The sequence below is a fragment of the Exophiala mesophila genome (genome assembly GCF_000836275.1).
Source record: "Exophiala mesophila strain CBS 40295 unplaced genomic scaffold supercont1.2, whole genome shotgun sequence".
Taxonomy (NCBI): Eukaryota; Fungi; Ascomycota; class Eurotiomycetes; order Chaetothyriales; family Herpotrichiellaceae; genus Exophiala; species Exophiala mesophila.
The window spans coordinates 1340920-1358429 of record NW_015622505.1 but is presented as its reverse complement, the minus strand read 5'-3'; the positions used below and the strand labels follow the sequence as shown (position 1 = coordinate 1358429).

The 17510-nt window shown below is 44.2% G+C and overlaps 3 protein-coding genes across 4 annotated transcripts; 1 reads left to right on the top strand and 2 right to left on the bottom strand.

The window, feature by feature from the left end:
* Positions 1-2288: 2288 nt before the first annotated feature.
* On the bottom strand, positions 2289-3927 carry PV10_02379. Of its 2 annotated transcripts, XM_016366684.1 has the most exons (2): positions 3291-3927; positions 2289-3234 (listed from the first exon to the last, which is right to left on the bottom strand). In XM_016366684.1, exons 1-2 carry the CDS (start codon positions 3830-3832, stop codon positions 3141-3143), a joined length of 636 nt encoding a protein of 211 aa, XP_016226202.1. In that variant the 5' UTR covers positions 3833-3927; the 3' UTR covers positions 2289-3140. The 2 variants fall into 2 exon arrangements, with proteins under 2 accessions (XP_016226202.1, XP_016226203.1); XM_016366685.1 differs by having other exon boundaries at positions 2289-3927.
* A 2501-nt stretch (positions 3928-6428) lies between these two features.
* PV10_02378 (uncharacterized protein) lies at positions 6429-7218 on the bottom strand. The gene has a single exon (XM_016366683.1). The coding sequence runs from the start codon at positions 7194-7196 to the stop codon at positions 6621-6623; it is 576 nt and encodes a 191-aa protein (XP_016226201.1). The 5' UTR covers positions 7197-7218; the 3' UTR covers positions 6429-6620.
* A 681-nt stretch (positions 7219-7899) lies between these two features.
* PV10_02377 (uncharacterized protein) lies at positions 7900-8788 on the top strand. The gene has a single exon (XM_016366682.1). It carries the CDS (start codon positions 8031-8033, stop codon positions 8601-8603), a length of 573 nt encoding a protein of 190 aa, XP_016226200.1. The 5' UTR covers positions 7900-8030; the 3' UTR covers positions 8604-8788.
* Positions 8789-17510: the final 8722 nt, after the last annotated feature.

Genomic DNA, 17510 nt, shown 5'->3' with positions numbered 1-17510 from the left:
AGCTAGTATAAGTGGTTATTTATCTATTCGCTCCTAGATAGGTATCCTTATAACTTAGACTTAAAGTATAGAGGTTGTAAGGTCCTTATATACGTTAAGTAGGAAAGTAAGTAAGCGCGTCTTACTTGGCTTAGCTACGCTAAGCCCCCTAGGTTAGGTAATATCTAGTCTATTAGCTTTATATATAATAATATCCCCCTCCCCCCTGGCTTCTCGTCCTTAAGAAGCGCTAGGTTATTAGTGATATAGGTATATATAAGTCGTATCCTCTTCCTATATATCTCGCGTAATCCTTTATAGTAAAACTCTAAGTTTAGTAGTAGCCCTCTCTAGCGGTACTTTACTATATAGGCGCCTATATTATAGTTATTATTATATAACCCTATTATTACCTATCTTTCTAAATTACTTTACTTAAAGTAGTAAGAGTATATTATAATATCCTCTAGAAAAGATTTTCATCTCCTTTTTTCTTTCTCTTTTCTTCGCCCTATTATAGTAATTATAAGTACTCCTAGGCCTTGACATAGACTAGGTTAACCCACGGGGTTTAGGGTCGGGTTAGGTTTAGGGCTAGGCTAGGTTAGCGATATTACTAGCCTAAAACCCTACCGGGCGGGCTAAGATTTTTAAAATTAGCCTAAAACCCAGCGGGTTAACCCTAACTTTAATCTATATTTAGGATTTCCCATTTAGGAAGGTAGTATTTCCTATTTAGGACTTTTATAAACTAGGACTCTAGATTTTCTAGCCTTTACTAGCTACTTAAAGTTAGCCTAATACTAAGCGGGGCTAAGAAAAAAACCCGAACCTAACCTAACCCGACCCTATTTTTTCCGGGCTGGGTTGGGTTCTCCCTATTTAGGACCTAAAACCCTAACGGGGGGGTTAAGAGACCCTAAAACCCAGCCCAACCCGGCCTATGTCAAGGCCTATAGTTAATTATCTATTTACTCCTAGATAGGTATCTTTATAACTTAGACTTAAAGTACAGAGGTTATAAAGTCCTCTTATATATTAAGTAGGAAAGTTAGTAAGCGTATATTACTAGGCTTAGCTACGCTAAGCCCCCTAGGTTAGGTAATATCTAGTCTATTAGCCTTATATATAATATAACTATACTTATCACGGGGTAGCCTGGATATCCCCGCCTAGCCTAACCTGAGCTAAGACTAGCTAAAGTACTACTACTTCTATATATACCGCCTACGAGGAGATAGAGATTTCTTCTAGTAAATAGTATTAGAAGTCTCTATATTAGTAGACGGCTAGCTACTATCTCTAAGTACTATACGCCTAGTCCTATTAATCTAACTAGCCCTCTTATAATACTAAACTATCTAATAGATAACTCTCTAGTATCTTTCTATCTCCTCTATATCCTCTTATTAAAGGAGGATATATCCTTGGATTATGACTTAGCATCGCTAGTCTTACCTATTCTAGAACTTAAGTAAACTAACTAACTAATCCTCCTATCGCCTCACTATACTAGTTAAGTCCTTTATCTAATTTAGTTAGTGTATTTAGTAAGTTTAGTAAGAAGAACGAGTTAAGTAAATCTACAGAGAGAGAGTCTATCTTAGTAAGCTACGCCCCACGATATTAACCTTATCTTTTCTCTCCTATCCTAGTTATTAGTTCAGCGTTATTCCCGCGCGCCGAAAACGTATATATCCTCCCCTATAGTATTAGAGGAAGTACTACACGACAGCCGTAGTAAAACTTATCTACTAGGGTACACTTATTACTATATACATGTAAAACTTAATACTAATACCTAATTGCCCTATAAGTTATTCAAGCCTACCAGACCCTTGACCTAGGGAATTATGAGAATATTGATTATATTGCTATGTCTACAAAATCAGGTGATCGACAGAGCATTATTGGGCTAGATTAGAATAAATTGGAAATAATCATCATGGCTAATGACTGAGAGAGGCAGGGAGAAGGAACATTACTCCGAACACCTATGTAGACTCGAGTGATATTTAAGGATTACTTTGTACAAGCATGTCGACCGTATAGATGTCCCGAATCTCTAAGAGGCTTCCGGTGATGTCAGAATCCTAGGAATCACTCGTGAGCCTTCGAATCCGTTCGTACTAGGACTGAGTATGGGTCTGAAAACAAGTTGACCGAATTCTGTATGCATCGACACAAGATGGGAGTAAGAATCCTCATAGTTGTTCCAACGAGCCCTATTTGAAGGTGATTTCTCCTCTTCCGCAGAGACTCCCGATAATTCTATTAAGGGACCCTCAGTAATACAGGTAAATGGTGTACGAATTAGTGCTGCAGAATCTTAGATGGCAGTCGTGACGGTGTTAATAGTTGATCGTCCAAGAGTTTGAAGAAGCGGCAATAGAGGAATCGGATGGGAAAGTCAATGAACTCCTTTGGGATTGTTTTTCTTACGCATTATTGTGGTTGATCATAGGAACAAGCGCCCATAGGGTTATGATCTATCCAAAACTGAGTTTGGTTTAAGCCTTCACCCTGGTCGTTTGGTGGCTCAAGCGGTAGAGAGATCTAGACCCAAGCACCATTCGTGGCGGTAGAACAGCGTTTAATCAACATCGTTGCACTGGGCTACGTCTCTATGAAAAACAGAGATTGCTTTCATACTAGCTTGCCAATGTTGGGCTGGGGAGATGCAGCAATCGTGTCCCATGCCGTATATCATCTTGTCCCAAGTTGAACATGGCTCGGTTCGACACGTTGCCGAAGCCTTGCAGCAGAGCCAGCATTATTATTGAGATTGAAGCTGGTCATGTCAGCTATCCAGGAATGTTGCGATGGCGAAAAAGTGCCCGGAGTTGGTAGATCTTTCCGCGTTGTTCGCTCTCATTTTGGGTCTCGCGAATTGTGGCATGTTTGTAGACATCGGTGCTTTGGTGCCCGGAGCTGGGTTTCACCTCTGGTAATGATCGGTCCATCCTAAGAACTGCGAGCGTACTCTGAATCCACGGTCAATCGACAATGTGAAGCTTCTGACTGGTCGCAAATGGCGCACCACAGCGTGACTTGCTAAGGCGAAGAAGCCAAAAATGTATCATTCTGAGTGATCGGGAGCCAGCCTGTGGAGATGAAGACTTATGGCTTGGGAAGAAGTCCACATATCCAATTGTAGTCTTTCAAATGTGACGAAACCTTTGCTCGCGCCGACGAGCTGACTGGATCTTTCTGCGAATGCCTATCTGTACGACAGCCAGAAATAATTGGACGTGGCTAAAACAATACTGTCAGTGGCTTCGAAACCGGCCCGTAGGCTAGGTGTCACTAACCTCGCTGCTAAGGGGGCAACAGTAGCCCATGGCCTGAAAACGAGGACTTTGAACACTGTTCCCCGGAAGTATTCTGGAATCACAAGCAAAACCACCATCTCGGCAACAAAAGCGCCCAGCAGCAGGATTGCGGAGAAGATGTCGCCCAGAATCAAGAGCGTGGAGGGGTAGTAGTCGGCTCTGCTGACATCAGACCCCTTATGGGCTCGTCGTCGAATAGTCTGAACCACCGCAACTGGCAAGTTGATGACAAGGACCAGTCCGAATAAGCCTGAAATGGCTATATGCGGAATATCGCCTGCCAGAGCACTGAGTGGGATCGCCACCAAGCTGATCCAGGCCAATATGAAGCGAATTTGATGTAGATACGGAATCAGGCCGACACAGAATGAGTGTGGTGCTGCAGGTAACGATGCGACTGTTGACGGTGGGCTCATCGTCGGCGGCCCAAGAGATCCAGTCGGCATTTGAAGTACACTGGCGGCCTCTTTGTAAGAGGGGCTTGCGTATAAAGAATCTTCCATTGTGGCACTCGTCGCCATGTAGTCAGTCTGCTGGAAAGTTTGACCTCAGCGGTGATCAGACGAAAGTATTTCAAGTCTCTGCGTAGCAGCTGAACGTCAAGAAGCCTAAGAACCTCAAAAGGAGGTGGACATTCGGATCGCAAACGTAATAAATAGTTCAGAGTCCTGCCAATTGGCACAACGTTGTGCGGCAACGACGCATTGACCATAATGTACAACGCTCAGACCTGGTATCGAAGCATGTTTCCTAAAGAGCCGACATGGGTGGTGAGTCTCTGTAGCATCCAGTGTGACCGTGCCCAGTATTAGCTTTAGCGATGGAGCTCATAAACAAGCAGCGACTATCGCATCTTGTAAGCTCTAATGTTCATCAGTATCGTCGAGCCTACGAGAGAAGGAGACACGTGTAGTGGATCACGTGACTACACATGATTATATCGTTTTAGGATTCTCTAACGGCTTAGTACAGCCGCTAGCGATATTTACTAAGCTTTTATATTCTATGTATAAAGCGGCTAGTCTACTTATTATACTAGGGGAATTGATCTACCTTATTAGGCTAGGCTACACGTTAGACGGGTTAGGATCGGGCTTAGCCTCCCTTAAATCCGGTAAAAATTAAAACTATATATCCTAATCCTAGTCCGATCTAATCCTATACTAGTAGAGGGTCGGGTCGGATTAGGATTAGGATTATCCGTTTACCCGGAATATCTATTTATCCGCGATTTTTTTTATAATTTTTCCGGATATTCTAGATATTCTAGAAAAGTTCTAGTAGCTATTTATAGTTAGTATTAGATATTCTTAGTCTTAGCGTAGTCTTAGCGCGCTAAGACTAGAATTATAATAAAATTAGTAATAAATAGGTTATCTAATAGACCGCCCGCTCCTAAGGAGACCCCTATAGATCCGTCTAATACTAGCCAATAGGATCGCCTTATTTAACCCTACTCCGACCCGGACCTAGTCCTAAATCCTACTCCTACAAGGCTAATACTATCTAACCTATAGTCTATTTTAGGCTACTATTACTATAGACAGTAGTAATAACCTCTATTACTTAGGCCTTGATATAGGCCGGGTTAACCTATAGGTTTTAGGGCTAGGGTAGGTTAGTAATATTACTAGCCCGTTAGCCCGCCGGGTGGGCTAAGATTTTAAAAAATCAGCCTAAAACCTAGCGGGTTAACCCTAACTTTAATCTATATTTAGTATTTCCTATGTAGGAAGATAGTATTTCCTATTTAGGACTTTTATAAACTAGGACTCTAGATTTTCTAGGCTTTACTAGCTATATAGAGTTAGCCTAGTACTAAGAAGTGTAAGAGCTTATAGCTTAAGCAGTTATATCAATAGAAGTATCAATCAAATAGCTGTATCTCTTCCTTTCGGTAGGTTACACAGAGACTCAAAGTCTTGAAGGACTTTGAGTAACACCCCCGAAGGGTCCCTGTTTTGTGTACGTCTCTTCTGTGTGGCCTTGGCACCTTGGCGCTGAAGGGTTTTCGTGGGCGCCGTGACAAGAAGTACTAAGAAAAAAACCTAGACTTAACCTAATCCGACCTTCTTTTTTCTAGGTAGGCTTAGGTTCTTACTATTTAGGACCTAATACCCTAAAAGAGACCCTAAAACCCGGCCTAACCTAGCCTATATTAAGGCCTACTATTAATAGTATTATCATGGGATACTAAGGCTAGGTTACGTAATATATAGGTTTCTATATCTATTCTACCTAGAGAATTCTATTTATATTTAGATAGAATTCTAATACTTTTAGCCTACTAGGAGTAGCTCTCCTTTAGCCCCTAATAATTATTCTATCTAAATTAAGTTAGTCGCTATAAGTAGCCCTTATAGCTTACTATAAGGGAGAGCCTACTATAGGGATATAGACTAAGAGATACCTTTTTCTATAGAAAGGACTTAGATTTAACCTTAGTCCTATAGAATAGTTTTCGCGGGAAAAAGGTAGAGGCCTTTTCTTAGTATAGAGGTAACTTCCTAGCTATACATAGCTAGAGAGGAAGTTAAATAACTTATCAGCTACTAAAATAGTACTAGGCTAGGATTAGCCTCAAAAATTGTATAATAGGAATTATATAATACTACCTATTAGGAAACTACTCTAATCCTAATAGAGTCGCTATAAAAAGACTAGAATCTTATAACTATTTATAAGTAGACTTAAGTAGTTTAATAGATATACTATTATTATAGCTATATATAATAATATCCCCCTCCCCCTAGGCGGCTCGTCCTTAAGTTATATAAGCCCTATAGGCGTCCGCTTCCTAACTTAGCAACCCCTAGGATAGATAGTAGAGATAGACTCTCTAATTATATAACCCCTCGTAACTCTCTAGCCTATAGCTATTATAAGTCTCCGGATTTCCGTTCAAAACTAATATTTACTACGCGGATTAAACCCTTACCTTATATATCGCTTAGTAGTAGTATACGCCTACCTAGTAAACTATAGTAAGAATCTTAGAATATCGCCCGCGGAATAGTTACGAGATATTATTAGGAAACTACTCTAATCCCTATAGGGTCGCTATAAAAAGACTAGAATCTTATGAGTATTTACGAGTAGACTTGAGTAGTTTAATAGATATACTGTTATTATAGCCGTGCATGATAAAGCCTTACCCTACGATAGAAACCTTATCTTCTCTCTCCTATTTTAGTTATTAGTTTAGTGTTATTCCTGCGCGCCGAAAACGTATATATCCTCCCCTATAATAGAAGGAGGACGTGCCCTAATGGTAATATAATACTTAACCCGAGATTGATTGCTTGACATTCAGGCGACAGCCCACTCAATGTCTGTTGACCAAGGGTCTCCAGTAAAGAATTCCGTCGGACCACGATACACGCCAGGAGTCTTGATCCATTCTGTCTTCGGCGAGGAGCTATACCAAGGACTGTTCCATATCCCTCGAACGGCGATACCTGCACTGAGTCTCGGACAATCGACAGTTAGCTGGTATTTGCCTCCTCTCCCTTCTGCGCCGATTCCCAGGTCGTTCGAGAATACTGAACAGTTGTTGGAAGAGCTGTCAATGACTCGGATCTCAAGTGTTGGGAAACAGTCAACAGTGAAAATGCCCACGTAGAATGTGTGAGTGACCCCAGCGTCACTGAACCATTCAGAAAAGCCCTCGTCGCATTTTCCCCGAATCTGAACGCCGGAAGGGATATGGGAGCACATTGCATTGACAGCCCATTTGAGTCCTTGCTGGTTGTTTGGAGGCTTGGATATCGTGCATGCTAATGGCTCGGCCTCACGTGCGACATGCGCAGATGTTGGAATCGCTAAGATAAGGGAAAGGAGGTACGGTAGGAAGTAACAAATCCTACTCACACTAAACCGCTGCATTTTGACGAATCGTAGAGAGAGTGCTGGTCGGACAGAACCAAGCCAGCGAGTGGGCATTGCTCGGTCTATAAGTAAAACCGAATGGCCCAAAGGTTGTCCTTCCACTCACGAGTGCTTCTGACTTGTATTACTCTTTTGGATTAGAAGGTCATAAGCTGCGGTTGGTATCCTCAAGATCGGGTTGACCAAGCAAGGCATATGAGGTCTAGGAGGTCAATGTTAGGACAGAACACCGAATTCGTCATATGCCTCAGAAGCAGTCCAGTCTAGGCAGCGCACAGTCCTTCTATTAGCTGGTTCGGATGCATTTGCTCTTTGCCCGCGAATGGGTTGCTAGTGCCGAGGCCGTTGGGTATATCTAACTAGCCAGTAATTGAGGGACATGCTTGATAAAGCTTTGCCATGGCTTGACGTTGCCTTCGCATGGCCTCAAATGACGACCAAGTCCAACAGAGACCATTCTCATCTGTACGCTGAAGGTTACAATTGCCATACAAGGATGCATGTTGGGCTACGGTTGGGTTGGCATTGAAGCCTCCATGGGACTAGCCACAAAGCTCGTAAACTTTCGTCTTGTCGATATGTGAATGCATAGCAATAGTCATGAGCTGTCTTGGGCATCCCTTCATCAATATATGAGATCTCAAAATGGATTTCTATAGATCAGAGTCTAAGGATAGAATACACCCTTCATTAGGACCGACCGAAGTTTGTCAACATTCGATGACAGGCAACTTTTGACCCTCAGCCATAAGACCACTCGTTCGCTTCAGCCCTCACTGTTCACCTCTACAGGATCCATCACAACTACCCTACCTTCGAGAGACCTTAATCATGTTACAGTTCCTCCTCCTACTTGTTCCATGGGCATTGGCCCTACCGACGGACACTCGCGCAGACAATAATGCGCTTTACAACATCGCCATTGGGAAAGGGTTTCCTGGTGGACAATTTACCAAGCTCCATTTCGACCATGACATCCTGGCCACGAGAAAGGGGCAAGCTCTGTTCACTGAGTTGCAACAAGACTTGAACTCTTTGACCAGTTTGGTCAATGATAGTCTTTCTCCAGATCGAGCCACCGCCCTCACACAAACATTGACGTCTTCTTTTCATCAAGTCAAGAGTACTTCTGATTTCGAGGACCAGGATCTGTCCTTCATAGGAGAAAACGATGAGCTCTATGCCTTGATATCTCACTGTAAGCTGTCACCCGACTGCAGCTATGTCGTGTACGATGCTGGAAGCGAAGGATTCAAGTACTCTACGCCAAGTGCAACACAGGATTCCACAAAAAGTGTCAAGCTTCGCAGGTGTGATATCGGCACCACCGAACGGGTCCTATTGGGCATCATGTCAGTTGGTTTGACGGAACTTATCTTGGCTGTCAATGGAGGCCGATGTTAGGGGTGCGTAAGCTTACAGGAGGATTGTGGGAAGGACTTGATGAGCAGACATCGGAGCCGGCATGATCTTGAAATGGAGCCTTGTGTCAAAGAATTTATAGAGTCGACAACGTGGGAATGTGACACTTCAAATTTTCAATGGACCGGCTAATGAGAAGCTCACCATTCTAATGCGGAATGTTTGCCAGTATACCTATAATTGAGCCTGGCTACAACGCTGGGAGCGGTTTGGGATTTGATACCTGCTCGACAGGCTGATGTTTGAAGGAGATGTTAACTCAGGTGACGGACTGCTGCTGATTCGGTACGAATACTCGCGCAGCACGAATGGTGCTATAGTTACAATAGGCAAGATTTAGGTAGTGTTGAGCACTTAGGTCTCGCCTAGATAGTCGATAAATCGTAGAATAGTGTTATAAGGGACATGGTATATGTTGAATTCTCCACTAATCATCCGTCTCAAGTGCCAACTCATATGTGCGCAGGATTAATGCTTCGAGCAAAAAGAAGCTTGACAGTGACAACGCACTAACGACCGAATACTTTTCTTATGCTTTAGCACTATTATGTCCTCGAAGTGCGGACCCTATGTACCACATGCTGTATGGCCCATGTTTGTAAGTTATGATATCTTCTCGTGAAAGCGCTTGTTGACCCTCCTCACATCGGGCTTTATGTGCTTGGTGATGCCTTTTTGGCAACCATGCAGACGTTATAAACCGAGTGGGAAGCTCTTAGACCCCAAATTTGAAATGTCTATCTCAGTCCTGCATACGGCTTTCCAGAATCTTCAACATACTACAAACAATTTTCTGTCAACCAATCTGAACAGCGTCTTACTCGAAAATCCTCAAAATGAGACTGAGTACGTATTGACGTGTCTTCTGATTGCCGTGTATACTTACGGAAAACCATTGATGCCTGAATCATACTGAACGCTCATAGTGCCGAAGCAAAACATTGCAAATGTCAAGACTCCTCGGGGACAGGTCCTCAAAATAACGACGCTACAAGAGCTGCCTGTCTTCGCACTGAAAGCAATAAGAGTGCACCTGCCTCGTGCGAGGAATCACAGAACGAGCTGGATTGAGTGTCAGTGGGTAGATATTGATTTGGTACATGGCCATAAACTCATTTAACTTTAAGCTTAAGGGTCGATTCTAGAAGCGCTTGGGCATTTTCTAAAAGTCTTATTTATACTATATTGGAGAACCTATGCGGCCCGAGCGTAGAACACTTCTCCTCTCCTTCTATTTATATGTGGAGGCAAGGAGCCCGGACCATGCCTGATGCCCCGTGACCCCGTTCCAGCCTTCAAGGTACTGGGAAATAAAGGCTAAATAGTGGCACCGGCTTTCTCCCAGCCACGGCTGCCAGGCTAGCACAAATAATACAGAGTATTCGTTCGCCTTCCAGCCTTCCCAACCACTTAGACTTGATAATGTTCGAATTCACTAGCTACATAGGACGAGAAGTCGATCTTATTATTGTAGTGGAAGCATCCCTGCAGCCATCAAGAGATCTAGTCATCATTAGAATAAGTATTGATCTAGAATTCTACTGCGTTCCGTGAAACAAGACCGCTCTGATCATTATGGTGTTCCACAGTACTCTGCTCCTAGTGTCTATCGCCGCGGTAGCGTCCGCTATCTCCGTATATCATATAGCAGGATTACTACTAATACACTAAAAGTATAGAATAATAGAAATAAGAGATAGGGAAAGTATAGTCTTAATAACTAAGAAATAATAGCTATAATAGCTATATATCACGGGGTGGCCCGGATAACACCGCCTAGCCTAACCCGTACTAAGACTAGTTAGGGTATTACTACTTCTATACTTACCGCCTACGAGGTGATAGGGTTTCCTTTTAGTTAATAGTATTAGAAGTCTTTATATTGTAAATGTTGATAAGGTACTTCGGCTTGCCAGACCTGTCTCGACTGAGGATAGAATGGGGTGCCGCAGTCCTAGAGGGATAGCTACTACCACTGTGACGACTCAACAAACAAAGAGAAAACCACTCCACACTCCGCAACGAACAAGGCTAGGGGACTCTCCCTTAGAGAGTCCCTATAATAAATGGCTTCACAACCGGGAGTAATAATTATCTGTCTGATCGTTCGACTCCTCTGTCCTTATTGTTTTTCTCACTATGTGTCAGGAGCGTAAAAGGGACTATATGAGATAGGTGTAGGCTGAGTGCCAAGACGCTAACTTCCGTGGACAGTTGTCCACGGAAACTCACGTGACTTGCAGTGGCACCATTTCACCCGATACAATATTATAAGATAGCTAGCTACTATCTCTAAGTATTACGCGCCTAGTCCTATTAATCTAACCAGGCCCTTTTATAATTAAGTTAAAAAGTATCTTCTCTATAGATATATTGTTCATATTATTACTAGTATATTATATACTTAGTAATAGTATAACCTAATTATCTTAAAAATAGTTAATATAGTACTATAGATAATACTTAATAAATTAATTTATCCTCTTAGTCTAACTATCTATTTATAGATAGAAGATAGTAGAGAACTACCTTTTAATTACTAGATAGTAGTATAGGGTTTACTAGTAATTTAATATAAATACTAAACCTTTATTACTAATTATTAATTAAGGGACTCTAAAATTAGTAAATACCCTCTTAGCTAGGAGATTACTTAGTTCTTCTACTATTATTTCTATAGTATAGAGGATAAGTTATACTATTTTAGAGAAATAATAGGCTATTATAAACAGTATATTATATACTTTTCTACTATAGCCTAATAGTAGTAAGTCTATTATAAAGTCCAGGGTAATATCCTATTATAGCTATTCTAGTTATAGTAGTAGTACTAGTAGCCTATAAGGCCTATACCTAGATACCTTTATATACTAGTAGATATTATAGGTATTTATATAGACTTATATATCTTTAGTAAGCGTTAGCTACTAGTAGAATCTCTTAATAACTTCTAGAGTTCTCTTATATCTAAAGTAGCCTCCCTACTATAGATTATTATAATTTACCCTTAGGATCTTAGCCCTTATCCTAGGATACTTAGATATATAGACTATACTAGCTCTTTATATAAGCCTAGTATAGTCTATATACTAGTATCCTTTTATTTCTCTAGTAGGAACCCTACCTACTGTAGAGGAGGATATACACGTTTTCGGCGCGCGGGAACAACGCCAAACCAAAAACCAAAACAAGAGAGAATCGATGAAGCTTTCGTCGCTACGCGACGATTGTTAAGATAGACTCTCTCTCTCTTCTTTCTTTGCTCGACTTGTTCTACTCGCTAAACTCACTGATCTCACTGAAGGCACTGACTAGACTGAATGAATGGTTCGACTAGGACTTGACTGAATGAATGGTTATCCTGAACTGTCTGATGGACGACCTGCTGGATGTCTCTCCTCGATATCCTCCCGTTGAAGGAGTATATGCCCTCGGATGATGACTCAGCATCGCCAGTTTTGCCTAGTCTAGAACGAAAACAACTAACTAACCAATCCTCCTATCGCCTCACTACACTATATAACTAGTTAACTGCCTAGGTATAGACAACCCGGACAGTGTTCGGACCGGCCAAAAGCCGTACCACTCCTAGATCAAGGTTGAGGACCGGAACTGTCCCGGTCTCACGCTTCTAGCCCATGCTCCTGGCCGTTCCAAGCTTCACCTTTCTCGGCTCCATGATTCAACCCCAGACACCGATCCCGCATAGCCGGAGCGCTTGGGCCTGGGCATTTTCCCCAGATGTGAGCTTGTATCTGGGGTCTAGATGCGGAGGAGATTTGGTGCGCCTAATGCGACTACAGCTATCGGAAGTAAAAGCCCCCGGCATAGGAGACACATTGATAGACCATAAAGACATCAAAATGCCATGAAGATCGACCTTGCCAACCGAATTTGTTCTCAAAGCTCAAAGAATACACCAAATCTCTCAGAGTTTCATCATGTCGACCGCCCCAACTGCACAATGGAGTTGGTACAACTTTTGGATCTGTTTCCTGGTGTCGTTGGGGATGCTAGCATTCGCATACCCGGCGTCCATCATTGCCACGACCCTGGCTCAACCATCATTCCTGATTGACATGGGCCTCCTCGATGTCACCCAAGACCCTCCAGCCTTGGTTCCCAATGCTAACGCGTTGATCGGAGCAATCTCTGGTGTAAGCTCACAAGACAACGAGAGAGCAACGTTACTGACTCAACCCAGGTATTTCAAGCAGGTGGGGTTGTCAACACGTTCGTCGCAGGCTGGGTAGCCGATCGGTATGGAAGGAAATGGGGATTCCACTGGTGTTCTCTTCTGTCGCTTCTAGGAGGTGCCTTGCAGTGCGGAGCCCAGAACTCTACAATGTTCATATTTGGCCGGCTCTTTTCCGGGGCTGGAAGTGCTGGATTCCTGGTCATCAGTAGGTTACGTTTCTGATCAACTGTATGAGCTCGCGTTACTGATATGGACAGCTCCGCCCTACTCGGCAGAATTGTCTCCTCCAAAGCTTCGAGGACTGTTGGTAGGCTTGAATGGCGTCATTATTTCGATTGGATATGCACTTGGAGCATATATGGGTCTGGCATTCTATTCGATCCATAATCCAGCAGCACAGTGGCGTGGCCCATTAGGCCTCAATCTAATATGGCCACTCTTGATGAACATCGTGTGCCTCTATATCCCAGAATCCCCACGCTATCTCCTTCTGAAGGACCGTGAGGATGAGGCACGAGCTATTGTATACAAGCTTCACAACCTTCACGGCGAAAGCCACCACGAATTCGCACATCAGGAATTCCAACAGATGGCCGCACAAGCTCGAGAAGATCGTCACTTGGAGCCTAGCTGGGTATGTTTTTGCCATTACTTCGGATTCGGAGTTGCTGACTTTTCACAAGCTCAAGATGATTACGGAGAGGGGTAACAGGAAAAGATTGGGTATCGCGGTTGGATACATGTTCTTTGGGCAATCCACGGGCGTCCTTGTCTTGAACAACTATGGTAAATCATGACCTAGAACTCAAAATCTGCAATGCTGACCAAGATGTCCGTTAGGGCCAACTATTTACGCTGCCTTAGGGTTTGACACTAGATCACAACTTATCTTCCAGGCCGGCTGGGTGACATCCGGTATCATTGGCAACCTCATTGGTGCCCTGTGTTTGGACTGGATCGGCCGAAAACCACTCCTTACCGTTGGCCTCGCTGGTTGCTGTGTTTGTCTCATTATAGAGGCGGCGATGGTCAGCTTATACGCGCAAGAGGGAACCAACGGGGCAGGATTACGGGCTGGAGTTGCCGCAACCTATTTATTCATATTCGTCTACGGCTTGGGAGTTGATGTAAGTCATATTTAGAAGATTTTGCTCCAGGGGGAAGTTCAACTAATCTCTATTTGCTAGGTGGCCGGGGTTGTGCTCTATAGCGAAGTTTTCCCGAACCATATGCGAGCTCGAGGTATGAGTATCGTTGTAGCATTATTTGGGGTCACAAACGTGCTGTATCTTCAAGTTGCGCCTACTGTAAGTCTATCATCGAGCTTTCTGTTCATCAAAACTGATTGAGTCTTCTTGCAGGCGTTTGCGAACATTGGATGGAGATTTTTCTTGGTGTTTATAATTCTTTCCGGCATTGGTGCTGTGTGGTCCTGGTTCGGCATCCCAGAGACTAACGGAATTCCTTTGGAAGAAATGAATCAAATCTTTGGCGGCCAGGCTGTGGTAAAGGAAAAGGATCTGTCTGTTGAGGAGGGTCCTGAAGAGCATGTTGTGGTGGACCACAGCACTGACGAGAAAGGTTTCACGCAGGGCGATGCGGAAAAGGTGTACCCACAGACTGAAGGCGCCCGTCCTTTTCAAGGTGACAAGGATAATGCTCTTCATCTTGAGAATGCCCGAAAGTGACCGGGAAGTGTCTGTCAAGACAGGGAGGAGGTTTAAGATTGGTCTGGCTTGTGCGTGAGGTTCTAAATACTGGCTTGCCGCCAATTGCTGTCGACGAAGCATCATAACTATGTATTCTGTCCAATGACATAAGCAATGCTACGTGAGAGGTCTCTAGCCCTCTTTTGGATGACAACTCAAAGAATTTCGAGCTAGTATGGGATGAAATTTGGAAACACATTTTATTTTCAGAGAGGGACCTGATGCTCTAACAAAGATCAACCAGTTTTGTCTTGGATACTCCCTAGTTTGAGCAACTTCTGAGCGTTACGATAACAGATATCCTCTAAAACATCATCGGTCACCAGGCCAGAGCCCCTTAGCGCTTTCAAGAATTGCAGGCCCCATTCATTTTTGGTGAAAGGATAGTCGACACTGTAGAGAATATGATCTGGCTTACATTGCCTCACGATGGTTGCCATCGGGGCAACAGCGAACATTCCACTGGTGGTGATCCAAATATTTTCGTTCCACACTTGTAAGAAGGACTTTGACAAATTAACACCAGCCATCGGCCATTGATGCGTGGTGATGCGAACAATGCGATCTAATTGGAACGGAATCATCTCACCCATGTGGCCTATGATGATCTTAAGCTTCGGGAACTTGTCGAAAAGCCCTGCTGCATAGAGTCGGAGAACATGGAGAGCATTTTCGCTGTGCCATCCCCAAGCGTACATGCTCAGGGTCTGTGCAATGGCATCGGGGTAGTTCCCGTCGTGAAGGAGAGCCTTTGCAGCTTCGTTGAAGGATGGATGGAGATAAATTGGAACGTCCAGGCTCTGTGCAGCCTCGAAAACGGGCCAGTACTCCTCGCCATCATAGAATTTGCCATTGCATGTGTTGTCAATAAGAGCTCCATGGAACCCAAGCTCAACAACGCACCGCTTGAATTCTTGACTGGCAGCGATGGGGTCGATCATTGGTAATGTAGCAAAGCCGGCAAATGAAGATGGCCGGGCTTTAACGGTGCTAGCTAGCTGATCGTTCGTTTTGATACACGTCTCAAGATCTAGCGGGATTGAATTTGGGGCATGAGATACGACTTGCATGGACACTTGGTGGTCTTGCATAGACTTAAGGCGTACATCGCCTAGCTCGACCAGATCGTTTCGGCATCGTCTCAAGAGGACCGTTGCTTGGTAAGGATCTTGGACTGATTTACGTTCGTAGTACTCGGAGACCGCTTCTGAGAGAAAATGCTCTTCTAACGTCACAGTAGGGAAAGGGAACTTTTCCTCTCCAGGATTCGACATTTTCGGTATATCAGTTGAACTCTCTCGCTTGGTGTAAATTTATCAACACTGCATATGTGCCGGAACACATATACATATGTATCACCGTGAGGTTGACATGATTGACCCGGAAGCAAATCGGACCGGTCGTTACACTCCACCTCCCCACCTCCTCCACCTCCCTATACCCCGTAAGGGGATATCTATTTGATCAGCGGCAAGGTTCTCAGTACATAGCTGGTGTCTTCCCGTTCCACATCTTTCAAACAGTGATCACGAAGAATTACCTTATCACACGTTGCACATCATGATTGGAATCAACGAACAGTCTGACTACTCGGTGCCGGCTGAGGCCGCGAAAATCTTTCAAGATGAAATCTTGCGGGACCCGAGAATGTCTAGGCATCTGCCCCCGCAGCTGGAGAAGCATGTGTCTAAAGTTCGAATTATTGGGAAGAAAGAGCCTACAATGCCTGTCAATTGGAGGTTCGCAGAAGCAACAGCGGCACTCCATGCTCTCGAGGCTGTATTGTTGTGTGATCTTCTCGAGAAGAAGTACCAAAGTCAAGCCCCCAGAATAACTATAGACACGTAGGTTGGCCGAAATTTGAGAGTGATCGAAATGCTGATGGCTACAGCGAGCATGCTCAACTCAACTCCTGTTCGTTGTTTCTGTGGACAATTGATCCCGAAGGGGAAGCGCCGCTCAAAGCGACTTTGCAGGCATCGAAGCTAAAGAATTATCTGATTGACCAGGATCCATATGGAAGAGCAAACACTACGTATCGTGGCGCGGCAACCAACATTTATCGCTGTAGCGACGGCAGATATTTTCAAACTCACGGATCTTTCAACCCATCACCTGTTCTCGACCTGTTGAGCATGCCTCATGACGCCGATGTCAGCAGCGCAAGCGATGCATGGACCAAGTTCGAGGAAAGTACTACCCAAATCTCCTCGACAGACTTACTCCGAACAACCGCGCAAGCCGGTCAAGCCGGGCATATCTGTAACACGGTGAATGAGTACGAGAACTCGGAACAAGGAAAGGCAACCTCGCACGTGGGCCTGTTTGAGATTCATTATTTGCCTAGCCCAGAGCAGAAACCGACGTGGTGGCCGGAAGCAACTGGAACTTCGGTTTCACGACCCCTAGCAGGGCTAAAAGTCGTGGATTTGACTCGTGTCATTGCCGCACCCTCAATTACTCGTGGATTAGCTGAACTTGGAGCATCTATCATGCGGGTCGCAGGGCCAGAAGTCCCTGATTTCACAGGTCTACATATTGACCTCAATTGGGGCAAGTGGAACAGTCATGTCGATGTGAAGACTGAACAGGGAAAGGCCCAGCTCCGAGAACTCATTGCCGATGCTGACGTGGTCGTAAACGGGTATCGACCCGGCACATTGGACAAGTATGGCTTCTCTCAAGAGGACATTCTAGCGCTCGCGAAAGGCAGAGGCCGTGGGATCATTTATGTCAAGGAGAACTGTTATGGCTGGTACGGGCCTGATAAGATGAGAATTGGGTGGCAGCCCACTTCGGACGCTTGTACTGGCGTCTCGCATGGTTATGGAAAGGCTCTTGGACTTACGGATAATGAGCCGGTCGTATCTCTGTTCCCAAATTCTGACTACTCAACAGGACTAACTGGAGTGTCGGCGATTCTCTCGGCATTAATTAAACGTGCTGATCAAGGAGGGAGTTATGTGGTAGAGCTCGCGCTCA